At 40.3% G+C, this 14,379-nt stretch overlaps 2 protein-coding genes across 3 annotated transcripts; both read right to left on the bottom strand.

Annotated features, from left to right (window-relative positions):
* Positions 1 to 223: 223 nt before the first annotated feature.
* rbp3 (retinol binding protein 3) lies at positions 224 to 8,775 on the bottom strand. 2 transcript variants are annotated; one of them, XM_005721771.2, is made up of 5 exons: positions 5,929 to 8,775; positions 2,383 to 2,631; positions 2,038 to 2,228; positions 1,623 to 1,765; positions 224 to 1,040 (listed from the first exon to the last, which is right to left on the bottom strand). In XM_005721771.2, exons 1-5 carry the CDS (start codon positions 8,689 to 8,691, stop codon positions 706 to 708), a joined length of 3,681 nt encoding a protein of 1,226 aa, XP_005721828.1. In that variant the 5' UTR covers positions 8,692 to 8,775; the 3' UTR covers positions 224 to 705. The 2 variants fall into 2 exon arrangements, with proteins under 2 accessions (XP_005721828.1, XP_013768410.1); XM_013912956.1 differs by lacking the exon at positions 5,929 to 8,775 and having other exon boundaries at positions 2,383 to 3,714.
* A 3,591-nt stretch (positions 8,776 to 12,366) lies between these two features.
* Positions 12,367 to 14,379, bottom strand: gdf2 (growth differentiation factor 2). The gene is made up of 2 exons (XM_005721959.1): positions 14,034 to 14,379; positions 12,367 to 13,286 (listed from the first exon to the last, which is right to left on the bottom strand). Exons 1-2 carry the CDS (start codon positions 14,377 to 14,379, stop codon positions 12,367 to 12,369), a joined length of 1,266 nt encoding a protein of 421 aa, XP_005722016.1.

Raw genomic sequence — 14,379 nt, 5'->3', positions numbered from 1 at the left:
GATTCGAACCCCCGACCTTCCGATCATGGAGCCACCACTCTACCTACTGAACACCATCTGCACATCAAGTAAAGTCTTCTTTCTCCCTTAATCTGTAAATCTTGCATTTTATACAAAAATAAACCAAATATACTGTTAAAATAATGAAACAACTTTTGTAGTGATGCAAAAACATTTTATCTTATGTCATGCTTTAAAAAAATGAGCACGGCACTCTCTGTCATATGTTTCAGTTTGTTTTTTATTGTGTCTGTTAAAACCCAGAAATGTTCACATGGCACGAAGTTCACTACATAGTGGAAAAACGATGCATGTTGTATCCACAGTAAGAACATCACATGTGATGGTTTCTTCATCAGAGTAACAAATTGATTATTATACAGAGCTCCTAATTATAATTTTGCAAAGTTTTGTTGATGTTTTTTCCAGACGTCTTTGACAAACACTAACTTCACAAAGAACTGCATAGGCTTTTGAGAGCCATTCATTCTCAACCACCTCAGCACAGTAATATTTGACAGAAATGAAAACTACAGAAAACTTTCCTCTACTTTAAGAACAGACTAAAAAGGCTTAGTTATGAGCAACAGATTATACTTTATTTTTTACATAAAACCTACGTTGTTCACTTCTTAAACAAGTCTAGACTCTTGAGATTATTTGGCTGCCAAAACAAAGAGGTGATTGTGTCCCCCATGACTTTGTTCAGGACTTGGTTTCTTTAACTGCGAGGTGCTTGTTGAATATGCCTTTGGCGGTGTCGAGGGCAGCATCAGCTGGGACGGGAATGTGAGGTGCAATGCCGGCTCCCTCCCAGGCTGGCCCTGCAGAATTGTCGGAGTGAACAGTGGGGATGCTGAGGAAGATATCGGTCTCGCCGACCTGGAAGGTCTTGGGTGGGTGGGACGCCCCAGCTGTAGTTTCGCCAATGATCATGGCGCGGCCTAGCTTCTTCATGATGTAAACAAACTCTTCTGCAGCACCAGCAGTAGCTCCACTGGTCAGGATGATTACGCTTTTCTTGGAGCCATACCGTACACCTGAATAGGAGAAAGGTAGATAGAGATATGGCTGAAAGTCAAGTAAACAAGGGAAGTAAGTTATTTCTGAATAATGGAAAGGATTAAGTTTGAGCATGATAACAAGCTGGTAGAAAAGGGATATGGATAACTGTATGCCAGAGAGGCTGGATTATATTGTGGGGTTCCAGGTGAGGGTACAGATGAGAAAATAGTTTGATATATTCTAACCACAGCTGCCCTGCAGATAACTTTGAAAGACTGGTATTAAATTCAGAAAGCATTACAACCTCCAGCACAGGGCCAGCTGGTCTGTTCGTATTAAAAAGCAAAGGTGCCTTTTTGTCTGTTCATAAATCTGCGTATCACTGTTTCATCAGACTTGCAAATATAAATATATGTATAAATAAATGAATATATAAATAATATATATATATGAAGCAATGGGAACAATTTGGAGACAAGTTTCTGGATACCAGATGAACGTCTCGTTTCAGCTCTGGTTTTGAATCTTTACCAGATTCTTATTGAAACATCTGTCTTCTACTGAAATCTATTGCACATATTCAAAAAAATACACAGACTGGATTTTTTTTTAACTACCGGTGAGTTCCTGCAGAGTTTGGAGCTCTGTGATGGTTCCAGATGATCTGTCGTAAAGCTTGTCCAACACAATCTGCTTGTCCGCGTCAAAAAAGTAGGAACAGAAGCCTGCGATAGCTGTTGTTGGCCCCCCGAGATTGTTCCTGCAAATTCATTCATGGAAAGGTTTGATTCTTAGTTAAATTTAATGGTCATTTGTGATTTCTTTTTATTGATGGATGTCAACCCACATTAGGCTATCTCTGGACATCAACCTGACGATTTGAGGAAAAAGCATTCTACATTCTTCAATAATGATCAAATGCACTTTATTAAGAGCTAGACTGTTGAGCTATAGCAGCTTTAATGACTGATGTAGACACAAGGAACGTTTTTAATAGAAACTTGGACTGTCATGTCGAGTAATATTACTCACCTGAGGTCAACGATCAAAGCATTAGTGTTGAGAACTTTGTTCCAGACATGTTCAACAATAACTTGGGCAATAGGCTTCACCTCCTCAAAGTCTCCAAACATGTCAAAACGCAGATAGCCGATGTTGTTTTCAAATACGTCAGTATGGAAGGAGACTTTGATCAGTTCAATGTACATTTCTGGGGTATAATCCTGTGGAAATCAACAGGCACCAACTTAACATGTATCATAATTGTGACCAATATTTTGCATTATATTTTAAATAGCTCACCAGTTCATTTGCTTAACAGGACCTTTTGTCCATCAAACTGAAACAAAATAACAACCTCAAGTCTGAGTGTCTTACCATAGGTGGTAGGGCTGGAGTGTTGCTGGTGGTCTTCAGGCTCTTGTCCCCAGAAAGGGTCTGCAGATCAGCAGACAACTTCGATTCCAAACTCTGCTTGGAGACAACCATATTGTACGTGCCACTTTCCAGCTGCTCTTTGAGCTTTGCTGCAACATCTGACCCAATATTTTCAAAGGCATAGTTGTCAGCGATCAGGGTTGCTGATCCCTCAATGATTGCTGGAACTTGGGCACGGAGGTTGATGATCTTGATAGCGGTAGCAAGGGCATCCTCAGCATTTACCTCCACATCTGGGGTGACACCTGTGACCTCCCAAGTGGAGCCAGTAATGGGGTTGATAGACTTAGCAGTTGGTACAGTGACATAGAAGTCAGAATCACCAGCTTTAAATTTATCAGTTTTCACCGAGCCTCCCGCTGTCTTCTCACCAACAATGGTGGCCCTTTTCAGATTCTGAAGACAGTAGGCAACATCTTCGGCAATGCCCTTGGTGTTTTTGCTGGTTAGGACAATGATGGATTTAGTTGCACCATATCTCTGCCCAAGCAGATCCGGCATAGTAAAAAATGGAGTGGTGGTGTTCGAGGGACGGTCATAAATGCTGTCGATGTGAATCAGAGGCTCAGCTTCGGTGAAGTAAGACACAATGTAGGGGATCCCAGTGACTTCCCCACTGCCAGTGTAGCGCAAGTCAAAGATCAGGGCAGATGTAGGCAAGATTTTACTCCAGACAAGGTCTAGAAGCAAAGGACCAACCTTTTCAGCTGCCTCTTCTCCAAGGATGTGATCAATCCTCAGATAGCCAATGTTGCCCTCCAGGATATCAAGCTTCATGGAGTTCTGGATGACTGCGATGAGCTGCTCAGGGGGCAGGGGAGGCAACTTTGGGGGAACTGCAGGAGCGTAGTTTGGCTCATAGGAGACCTTCAGGCGTGGGTCACTGACTGTGTGCTGAACCCCACTGCTGAGGACATTCGCCAGAGTTTCGGCATCTGGCATGTTGAGAATACCCGTGTTGCTGCTGGCTGCTTCGATTGCCTCCTTCATCCCCACCAGCTTCTCTGGTGAGCAGTAATTGTTCAAGATGATTGTTGCTATGTCTACGATGACACTGGGGGAAAAGGAGGCATGGCTAAAGAAAACATTTCCCAAAATTAGCAGAGATGCAACCAGAACGAGAGTCTTTGCCATTTTTTGCCAGTTCAGCCTGACAAAAAAGCGAGCAGACACAAAACGCACGTTGTTGAACCAAACCTCTTTCCCCAAAGAGGTCTTCTGTCAAATGGCACTGTTTTGGCTGCAAGGTTTCTGGTTAGTACACTCATAAGAGGATTTATCCCACATTAAACCTCTAATCGCATTATCCTGAGTGCTTCTGCAAGGTAATAACAACCTAGCTAAGTAGATGTAGTAATACAAGGTGCTGCTAAAGATACTGGTGCTAGAGTTACGCAATGTATCCTGGAGTGAAAGGTTCCTGTGTCAAATAAGGTCAGTTTTATAATTGATAAAGGTCAAGAAAGGCATTAAGGGCAGTGAAGATATGACCTGGGGAAGTCACTACCTGCAAATACAATATACAAATGGGGGTCAACGTTATATCTTAAATCTTACATAATATTTGAAGAAGGAAAACAATGGAAATGGAGAATAACTGTAAAAACATTAAAAACCCAGCAAATGCCGAATACACCATCAATAATGTTCCATCAATAACTGAGAAACACCTAACTCTTTATTATTTTTTAGAAATTATACACATTTAACAGCAAAGCATCACAAATGAAAACTAAAGAGGGAGATCTGGTTTAGGTTTGTTTGCTTGGTACTTGCTCCCTCTGCTGGACTGTTCTTTTGTTAAAGACCAAAACAAAAAAATAAAAATAAAAAATAGAGCATTATTACAGTAAACTAAGCAAAAGTACACTAAAACAAGTAGGCAAACTCAAACAAAAAACAAACAAGGATTTCACGTGACAGGGTCGAAAGAATATCCACATTATTTTACATATAATTTAAAATGTGATAATTTTAAAGAGTAACACAGAGAAAACAAGTAAAGAAGAAAGAAAAAATACAAAAACCTTTCCTATATTATGAATAACTGGAAGTTGTTTTACTTACACAATATTCACACTTAAATGGGGCAAATGTATTGTAAAGGAATCATCAGCTATCACATGCTTTTCACAGTTAAAATGTCCACAGCTTATACATTCCCTTCTGTAATAAGATCAAATACTAATTCATGCTACTTAGTTACTCAAAGTCTCTCTAAATGGAATAACAAGCAAGTGCTCTTGGAGCTTAAAATTTCATATTGAAGTGAAGTTGAGTTCCTGTAGAAAGTCCTTCGAAAAAAGTAAAAAGACTAGATTACGTGAAGCCTAATGCCAAAAAAAAAAATAAAACAAACCAACAACTGATGACAGTTTGGTATAATAGAAGACCTTCTTTGTTAAACTATTAAAAAACACTGCCTTTAAATCAGGGTGTCAAACATACCATTTGGTCAACTCTGTCCCACTGAATATCTTTGCAATATCAATTGTGAAAACAGCAGAGAATTAATTAAAGTTTCTAATTTTTAAATAAAATCTTCTTGTGATTAAGCAAGCTTAACTGAACAGGAGTGAAAATGTATGGAAAAAGTTTAATTTTATTATAGTTTTATTGTAGTGTACTGTAATATTATTTAAGGGCTGGATCTTTAAAAATCCAGTGATTTTCAATGCATGTAATAAAAGTGAGCTGAAGAAATGTTGAGAAACTGAGACAAATCTGTTCATCAGTTTTGTAAATGAACGGTGTGCTAAATGTGAAGATTTCCAGCATGTACTTGTTTCTTTACCCCTTTTTGATCTTTAGACTGTTCTGTTATATTGCAGTTGCTTGTTCTTGCAAGATCTGACCTCTGAATGATCTTTGATCCTTTTGTGCAGCATATAAGATCACTCCTATGCTATTTTACTTATTGACTGTTTTAAAGACCAACAGGTGCCTGCATCTGTGGGAACATAGGGAAAAGTGCTGGAAACACAGACAGTTCTTTTGAAAGTATCAAGGTCCCCATGAGTTTCAAGATTCTCTAAAACCACTGTCTTCCTTGAGTTGACCCACAATTTTGGATCTAAAATCAATCTGAGGAAAGTACCCATTGACTAAAATGAGTTTGACACCCATGACTTAAAATAAAATTACTTTAGGTGCCAGTTTAGCTCAGTGAGCGAGCATGCCCATTCATTCAGTGGGCAGCTACCAATCTAGCAACCGAGGAGGAGTGTGTGGAGACCATTTGGTGGATTTGAACCTGCAACCTTGCGTGCATGGGGCAAACACTCTACCTATTGAGCCATCCCTGCACTTTGCTATCAGAGCTAAAGAAATTAAATAAAAAACAAAATAAAACATCTAATTACAAGGCCACACATGCTACACATGGAACACAACAACACACACATTTACATTGAAGTGGTGCCTAAGCAGAAAAACTAATTAACTACCGTAGTCATTTTAGTTGCATTCTTATTGTTTACCTTGCACTCTCTTCAGCAACCTTGACTCTAGGATTTTCTGAGCTACAGATAGAGCCTCATTTGCCTGGACAGCAATATGGGGCTCAACCCCCGAAAAGCTCCACATTTTTCCAGTGATGGCACTAAAAACAGCTTGGTTAGGAATGGAGGCATACAGGACAGTGTCTCTGATCTGATAGGTTCTACTTGATAAAGACCCACCAGTTGTTGGCTCGCCAACTATTGTGGCCCGATTTAGGTCCTTCATTGTGCAAGTGAATACTTCGGCTGCTGACCCAGTCATATGACTGGTCAAGATGAATAGTTCCTTGGAGGATCCGTATCTTTGACCCCTCACCTGTGGAATTGTCATGACTTCTGTCATTGTGGTTGTTGTTCGGTCAAAAACAGAGTAAAGATGGTGTAGAGGTTCTGCATCAAAGAAATAACTACACAAAAGTGGAATCGCGGTTGAATAACCACCACTGTTGTACCTCATATCAATTATGAGGGCATCTGTATTTATTATCTTGCTCCAAACAGATTTTATGAGATGCGGCCCGATGGCTTTTACCACTTCTATGTCTGCCATCATATCAAACCTTAAATAGCCAATGTTACCTGGTAGAAGCTCAATTTTAAAAAGAGCATCAATTATATAGCCCACTTCCTCTGCTGTAGGAATCTTTGGGAGTTCATGAAGTGACTCAGGCTCAACCTCACAGTGGAAAACATGCAGTCGGTGATCACCTGAAGTCTCTTGGAGATCTGCTGTCAGCTGTGATGCCAAAGACTCAAAGTCAACCACCGAGCGGTATAATCCGTCAGCCCATTTACTTACCAGCACCTTGCTAACCTTTAGCGCGACTTCATGGATTGCGTAGTGATCTTCTAACAAATCTCCAGCTCCTTGTATGAGGGAATTTAGTCCTTTGTGAAATTCAGCAATCTCATGAACATGGTCCACTGCTTCTTCAGCAAGCACAATGGCATCAGGTACCACCCCACCTCCCAGCCAGAATTCTCCGTTGTTGTCGATAAAGTTTATGAAAGGAACAGTGATGGCAATATTGGTCCCCTCTATTTTAAAGGTCTTTGAGTGCATCAGGGTACCAGATGTTATTTCCCCAATGACTGTGCCACGATGTAATGACTGTATCAGATAAGCAAACTCTTCGCCAACACTTGCTGTGTAATAACTGGTTAACACGTAAATCTCCCGCTTTGAGCCATACGCTGGTCCTGTAATTTTAGGCAAAGTGTTGTGTTCTGTTGTACTGTTCTGAATTCGGTCATATATTGTAAAAAAGTGTTGCTTCTGTGATGTGTCCTGTAGATAAGACAAAATAATGGCTAGAGAGGTAGAGGATCCACCGGTGTTATAGCGCAAATCAATAATCAAGTTAGCAGTATCTTTGAGGGGTACCCATACCTTTTTAGCCATGACCTCTTCTAATTCAGCAGATGACTTGACAAACCTGTCAAAGCGGACATAACCAGTGTTGCCTGGGAGAATTTCCACTTTGAGCAATGTATCAATGTATTCCGTTAATAGTCCAGGATCGTCTGGAACTTTGTCATGTTCATGGCCTTCCTCTACATTGGCTGCATATTCTGGCATGTATTTGATTGTCAGTCTGGGATCTTCAGACACAGTCTGGAGCACTTGGTTGAGTCTGATTGCTAGACCCTCTTCAGATACGACAGACACGAAGTCTGTAGATTCCAAGAGTTGAAGAAGAGCTGGAACTCTCTCAGTAAACGTGTAGAACCGGTCGATTTTGTCAGAGATTCTTTGGACAACTTTTGGAATAGAATTCCTTATAGCCAGAAGTGATTTGGCTTTTGCGACAGCTTCCTTGGCAATGATGTGGACATTTGGAGAAACACCAGTGACCTCCCAGCTCTGACCTGTAATTGGACTGACAGATCTTGCCACAGGAACTGTTATGTAGAACTTCGACTGAGCAATCCTTATTTTTTGGACTTTCACCGACCCACCAGCAGACTTTTCTCCAACTGTGATGGCCCTCCTTAGGTTTTTTAGAGCATACGCCACTGCCTCAGCAGCCCCCGTTGTGGATCTACTGGTCAAAATAATGACATCTTTTTTCTTTCCATACCTTTCCCCCACTATAGATGGGATGGTCCATAGTTCCCTGGTTGAATTTGAAGGCCTGTCATATACAGTGTCAATATGAATAACGGATTCAGGGTCTGAGAAATAGGAGATAATAAAAGGAACTCCAGAGAGCTCTCCAGCTGTGCTGTACCTTAGGTCAAAGATTAGTGAGGATGTGTGAGCCATATTATCCCAGATATTTCCCATGAGCTGCGAGCCAAACTTTACTGCTGTTTCCTCCCCAATGATCCGATCTATCCGTAGATAGCCAACATTGTTTTCCAAGATATCCGCCTTGACAGAGTTTTCCACCAGCCGGATCAGCTGTTCTTTTGGAAGAGATGACAGAGTTGGTGGCATCACTGGGACAAAATTAGGCTCATAGGAAATGGTCAACCGAGGATCATTCAATGCTCCTTGTACTCCAGCTGTGAGCACAGTTGCCAGGGTCTTCCTATCTGAAATCTGCAGGATTTCTCCACTGTTGATAGCTTGTTGGATGGCCTCTTGCATCCCAACCAGGTTCTCAGGGAAGCAGTAGTTTTCCAAAAGAATCTTGGCCATTTCTAATACTAGAGCAGGCTGGAATGACGAGTTGCTGGATAGAGTAGATAGAAAAAACATCAACAGAAGTGGCACTGTCGTATGCGCCATCTCTAATATCTTCATCAACGCTGATAGAAAGAGAACCACCTCCGTCTTTGCTTTTTCTGGGTTGTGTTAGTTGATTTGTGTTCAGAGACTGTGGATTTCACTGGAAGGAATATGTCATTGTCAAAGGTTTTTCGGGCAGCAACATCAACATAAGAGGCTTTTGTCTACAATAAACCTTTAATCGCATTATATGTAGTGCTTCAGCCTGCAGACAATAGCAGACAGAATGAAAAATGATAAATGGGAGGTACAGTTTCTCACTGTTTTTGACACAAATGTAATAGAGGTTTGGGTTCTGGTACCTCTAGTTTTAACACTTGTAACTGAAAGACAGTTTACTGTTTATTATTTTTCTACTTATTTTTCTATTACAGTCTGCATCATTTACCAAATTCTCCCCGTGGAATACTCAGTACTAAAAAGGTGATAAATGAGGCTGCACTGATTTGTGCCAAAGCCCCAACTGAAACACTCCCACTCCTTTTTACCTCTTTCTTCCTTGCCTGTTACGAAAGCTGATGGTGGTGTATTTTGGTGCTGTTGGTAGCTTTAGTGGGTCATGTCTGGGTCATTTCACTGGTGACATGATTACACAGTTTACAGACAAAGCCTTCTTAAAACACATCCAGGATCAGAACTGGGTAACAAGTTCCTTAATTCAAAGTGTGTGTAACACCCACAAACAGGAAGGAACAAACAGTTGAGTGTTCCACTCCTTCCAGTTGAGTGGAAAGTTTTTATGTCTATTGAATGCCTTATTTTCACAACAAGGACAAGTTTGGATATAATAGAAAATTGATAGCTGGTAAAGTTCCATCGTTTACTCAGATTTAAACAGCAAGACATCATAAGACCAGCTCACAACTAATAGTGCCAGACATGAGCTTATTCCAAATACTAGACTTGCTAAGCTTAACGTCTTAGCCTTTATTACGGCCTCATACCTTACATAACAAATTCCAGTCTCATCCAATTCCCAGGGTGCTTATCGAGAACTTCGAAACACTGAATACTTCCTGATGTTGTCACTTTGTGTCAAATAAAAGAACAGATTATATCATTTTCGCTGATAATAAAATACCCAAGGGTTAACATTGATTCAGAACTGATTCAGAAAGTAGACTGTAGAAATGAAGTGGCGTAAGAGTTAAGATGTTAGCTGTGATAGTCACGCAACAAAACGTATTAATGTCAGCAAGATTTAGAGCTGAGTTCCCAACACACATTCAGGAATGAACAAACACAAGAATCATCAGTGTCCATTTCATGTTGCCTTTCATGGCTGTTCTAATCGCTGTTTTTAAATGATAATATTAAACAGTAGAAGCAGAGACTTAAAGGCTCGTTGTCCCATGCTGTTGGTGATTGAAGGAACACACTGTTATGAAGCAAAAACTAATGGAGCTTTTTCCTTGGTTCTCAGGAAACAGGAATTCTGATCCCGACACTGATGTTATTTTAAAACAAGATCAGTTTAGTGCTACAGGACATGGAAGTGTTTGCACAAACTTGTCCCCTCATTGATTTCAACATGGTGGGTCGAACTCAGATAAGACTATGTCACTGACATTTAATATTTACACAGCTGACAGTATAGATTACTGTATGATGAGTGTGTGTAAGGGGGATAACTAATTGTTTTTTCCACATAGTCATTAGTTTATACAGTCATTTTTCCACGATTACATTAAAATGTAGAACCTCACTTTCTCTTTCTCTTTGTTGTTTTCTATAATTTGTGGACTTTTGGAAAATAGCATTCATGGAGACATTATACAGGCTTTTTTTGTAACGCTATTACTCTGTGCAATAAAAAGTCAGCATTGCACAATGTGAATAACTGTGATATTTCTTATTTCATCACCTGCCTTTAATCATCTTATTAGTCTTCCACTGTATAGCAGCTGTTTCAGTACCTAATGACTAATTGTCTTTGTGGATCAGCCAGTCTCCCCAACTGTATCTTGTGTTTTGAGTCCAATTGATATCGGATTTTTAGGAGCAACGGTGATATTTAATGATTAAAAATCTGATATTTTGGCTGTTTTTTCCTTTCATATGCATGTAAAAGACAGATTTACCTGATTTGTTATATGTATTTGTTTACAGTTGTTTTAGGAACATATTAATTAATTCATGCTCTGGACAGCTATGGTCAGGTCAGCTGGTTGATGTGCTTGTGGTTTTCCAGACTCACGGATGTTGCCAAAAGGGAAGTGGCAGAGTGCCCTCTAGTGGACAAACTGTGCCCTGTTGACACTCACAGCATTTCATTTATTGGCCAGAAATATCAATAACAGGTGAGGAGGTGAGTATGTCAAAAAGGAGACTTCTGGCTGAGAAGAGCCCAAGAATTTTTTATTAATTTCAGGGTTGGAATGCCTTAGAAACAAAATGATGACATCATGCTACATATAGGAGAGTAAAAATCTGCACACTGAGAGCAAATATTCTAATAATTATTATTTCTTTTAAATATACATTTTTCTGTAATTTCTTTCTCTCGGGGATCATAAGTACAGATACACACCTATCAATTTTTGACTTCTGCCCCTCTGTAGTAGCCCATGGTGGGCATGTTTATGCTGTCAATGAATGTAATGTTAATAATTTACAGACTAATACCAGATATATATCAATATAAATCATTTATACTTACAATATCAATATACAGATGTGTTATATCAGCAAATGAGCAGTGATTATATGTGAATTTATGTTTCACCAGCTTATTACAAACAATAATTATACCTGTTTTACCTGTAATAGTAAACTCGTTTAACTTTGCTTTTTACATGCTTTTTATTATGTACTCCACACATACAGGGAAAACCTTTACTGTACACATGATGAGAATTAAATACAATAAATGCAAAATGTGTCCCTTTCCTTTGCTCTTCCACTATTCTGTTGTTTTGACAAACCGTCACGCATATCTTACAATGGACTCTCAAAAGCAGCAAGTCTGTCATGCTGTTAGCATTGGGGTATTAATTTAAGTGATTGCCAGTTTTTTTTTTTCATCAATTATGCATAGTACCTTACTTCTGACAAAAAATAGGTGCATAGTTTAGAGCAATTCTTTATTCCTTAGTATTCATCTATTTAGAATATTTGCTAGAAAAGTTCTTATCTTGAAGTTTAGCTTCTTCCTAGCTTCACCTAAAATTGAACCTAGGGATGGGAGATATTTTGAGCACAATCAACAGACTCCTGTACCTTGTATGACATCTCTTTTCACGCTGTAGAGAATTCTAGTCCACAATGATAGATTAGAAATACCCCTTCTAGTCTAGAAGAGCTAATCACAGCTTTTTTCACAGTAAGAATAAAATAATATGGAGAACTTAAAGCTAAATACAGGTGGTGCGTGTTTATTATGAACATCCACGAGGGAGGGTGGCGTTTAACTCCCACATGAAGCCATAGTTTGCTACTGAACTTTTTTCTACATATAAGTCATGTGCATATATCAGTTGAATCAACAGATCAATAAAAAAAAATCAGTAGAATTAATAGAAAAGACTTTAAAAAACAAAACAAAACAAAAAACTCTGGAATATTTTACAACCTTTTGGACCAATACAGGGCATGAAAGTTGCCATATGACCTGTTATCCTTGAACATTGAACTAAATGGAATAAAATTTAAATTTAGGATGATCATTACCTTTGCTAGGGTAAGGGCAAACTACCTGCAGCCACACTCTGCTACCTTCATCTCTTCATACAGATATCTTATAGTGATGCGCCCATTCTCCTGGTACATGACTGTGATGGGGTCAAGTTGGATTGGGACGCAGCATGCCATGTTGGCCTTCTTGGGGTCCCTGATGTTCATCAGCGTCTGGATAAGGGCGTGTTTTGATGGAGATGACTCATCCGTCAGTGGATGGTAACACTGGCCGCGACATTCAAAGGCATCATATTCCCGAGGCGCCACTATCCAGCTGTCCCAGCCAATGTCTTTAAAGTTGACCTTGAGCGAGGTCCGCCGGCAGTATTCCCTCGGTGCTCGTCTTTTTGTTCTCTGTGGGTGCTGAGAATCAGGGATCTCGTTTGGTAGCTGATATCCTCTGTTCCAGTCAGCCCCTGAATGTAGGATGGTTTCTTCTTCATGAAGGATCATCTCTCTTAGTTCCTTCTTCATCTCCCTCCTCCTGTTACTGAGGTCATTTGAGAAGACAATCAAAGCCGCAGAGGTATTATCGCCGACGGACACGCTCATGTTTAAACAGCTGGCCCCTGCCGCCCCGCTTCCAGAATCCCCACAATCTTTCATATCCACCGCTACGTCAAAAACAGTTGGTGCAGGGCCTGACTTGATCCAGCTCTGAATAGCCGTGGTCACATCAAACGTTGTCCATGTGCTCTGAGAGCCTGCCACCTCTTTGCCCACCAGCAGTTGGGCCGAGGATGTGAAATTGTTCGTATCGACTTCGTAGACTTTAACCATGATCTTGAAACTGTGGGAGGTGACTCTTGGCCTGAAGTTTGGGAAGAAGAAAAGCTGCAGCTCAGCAGTTGTGATCTTTTCATGGCTGGGGATGCTGATGTTGAACTGCAGCCTGTACTTTGACTTTGTCCCATTCGTCATAGAGAGAGTAAAATCTGTCAAAGAGAAAAAACACCCTGATCACTGACACATCTGAAACAGCAGCAGGGATTGTCATGGTCGGCCACGGACTGTGTACCTATTACAGTCAGAAGTGAAATCCGAGTCTTATTTCATTTTCTGCCGAAATAGTACCCTAACATTGACAATATTATGTTATTTGATAGATTCGATATCTGTCTGTCGAGACCAAAAACAGTTCACGACCACTAGAGATCCAAAGACCACACAGGCAGTAACCATAATACAGAAACTGATGTGTAGTTCTCATTGGCTAATCAATCAAAGGAAATCATCTGGGGATACTTTCGTTGGTACTTTACATCCTGCATCTTCACCAGAATATATAAAATCATGTAATAGCAAAGGAAAAGCCACTGATGAGGGCTTAGAAGTAAATATTTCTCTATTTCTAAGAAGTTTCAGCTCATGTATGCTAGGAAATGTTAATATTACCCCAGCTGAACATTTCAAGAAACAACAAAAAAACAGCAATGTGGGTTTATCAGCTAGTTGTAGCTCTGAAGAGGGAAACCTGTATTACCTGTGTTAGCTGCAAAGATCTAAACCAGATATAACACAAATGTGCATTTCTCAAGGTGGCTTTTCCAGATACGAGTCTTGATTTGGAATACTGGAATAAACAAGACTCATTTTCATGATCCATGAATGTCCCTCTGCCATCAGCTACATGTAACTCAGAGTGTACTTTTGCTGTGTCCAGTTAAATCCAATTCAGATACCTTGCACAGTGAAGCTTCGTATGACATCAGACTGAGGGGCTGCCGAGGTGTCCGAGGCATACTTGTTGTACAGTTCCATCATGAACTGAGGGGGGATGATCTTGCTGTGCTCCTGAGGAACGTCTGACAAGTTGAGCTGTCTCAGAAAACCCTCCTTCATGGTTCCCAGGAGGTTCTCCATCCTCGAATCTGTCTCTTCCTCTTCCAGAAGGTCCTCTGAGAGCTGAGAGTAGAGTTCCTCCATGTTCCTTCTGATGTCATTGTTGATAGGTTTACAGTGGCAGGAACCAATGGTAGCCACCAGACTTAAACACACCTGGAACAGGGAGCTTCTGGAGAGCTGCAT

The sequence above is a fragment of the Pundamilia nyererei genome, unplaced genomic scaffold (assembly GCF_000239375.1).
Source record: "Pundamilia nyererei isolate P.nyererei 1_Seehausen unplaced genomic scaffold, PunNye1.0 scaffold00005, whole genome shotgun sequence".
NCBI lineage: Eukaryota > Metazoa > Chordata > Actinopteri > Cichliformes > Cichlidae > Pundamilia > Pundamilia nyererei.
Note: the sequence above shows the minus strand (reverse complement) of the source record. Positions and strands in the feature narration are given on the sequence as shown.

Excerpts from the sequence above, each read along its gene's own strand:
- rbp3 (XM_005721771.2), bottom strand. The coding sequence starts at position 8,691 with ATGAAGATATTAGAGATGGCGCATACGACAGTGCCACTTCTGTTGATG. Across the intron at positions 2,632-5,928 it reads AGTCAAGGTTGCTGAAGAGA|ATCATCAACCTCCGTGCCCA; the intron begins GTGCAAGGTAAA and ends ACCGCTATCAAG. Across the intron at positions 1,766-2,037 it reads GCTTTGATCGTTGACCTCAG|GAACAATCTCGGGGGGCCAA; the intron begins GTGAGTAATATT and ends ATGAATTTGCAG.
- gdf2 (XM_005721959.1), bottom strand. The coding sequence starts at position 14,379 with ATGCAGCTCTCCAGAAGCTCCCTGTTCCAGGTGTGTTTAAGTCTGGTG. Across the intron at positions 13,287-14,033 it reads ACGAAGCTTCACTGTGCAAG|ATTTTACTCTCTCTATGACG; the intron begins GTATCTGAATTG and ends TCTCTTTGACAG.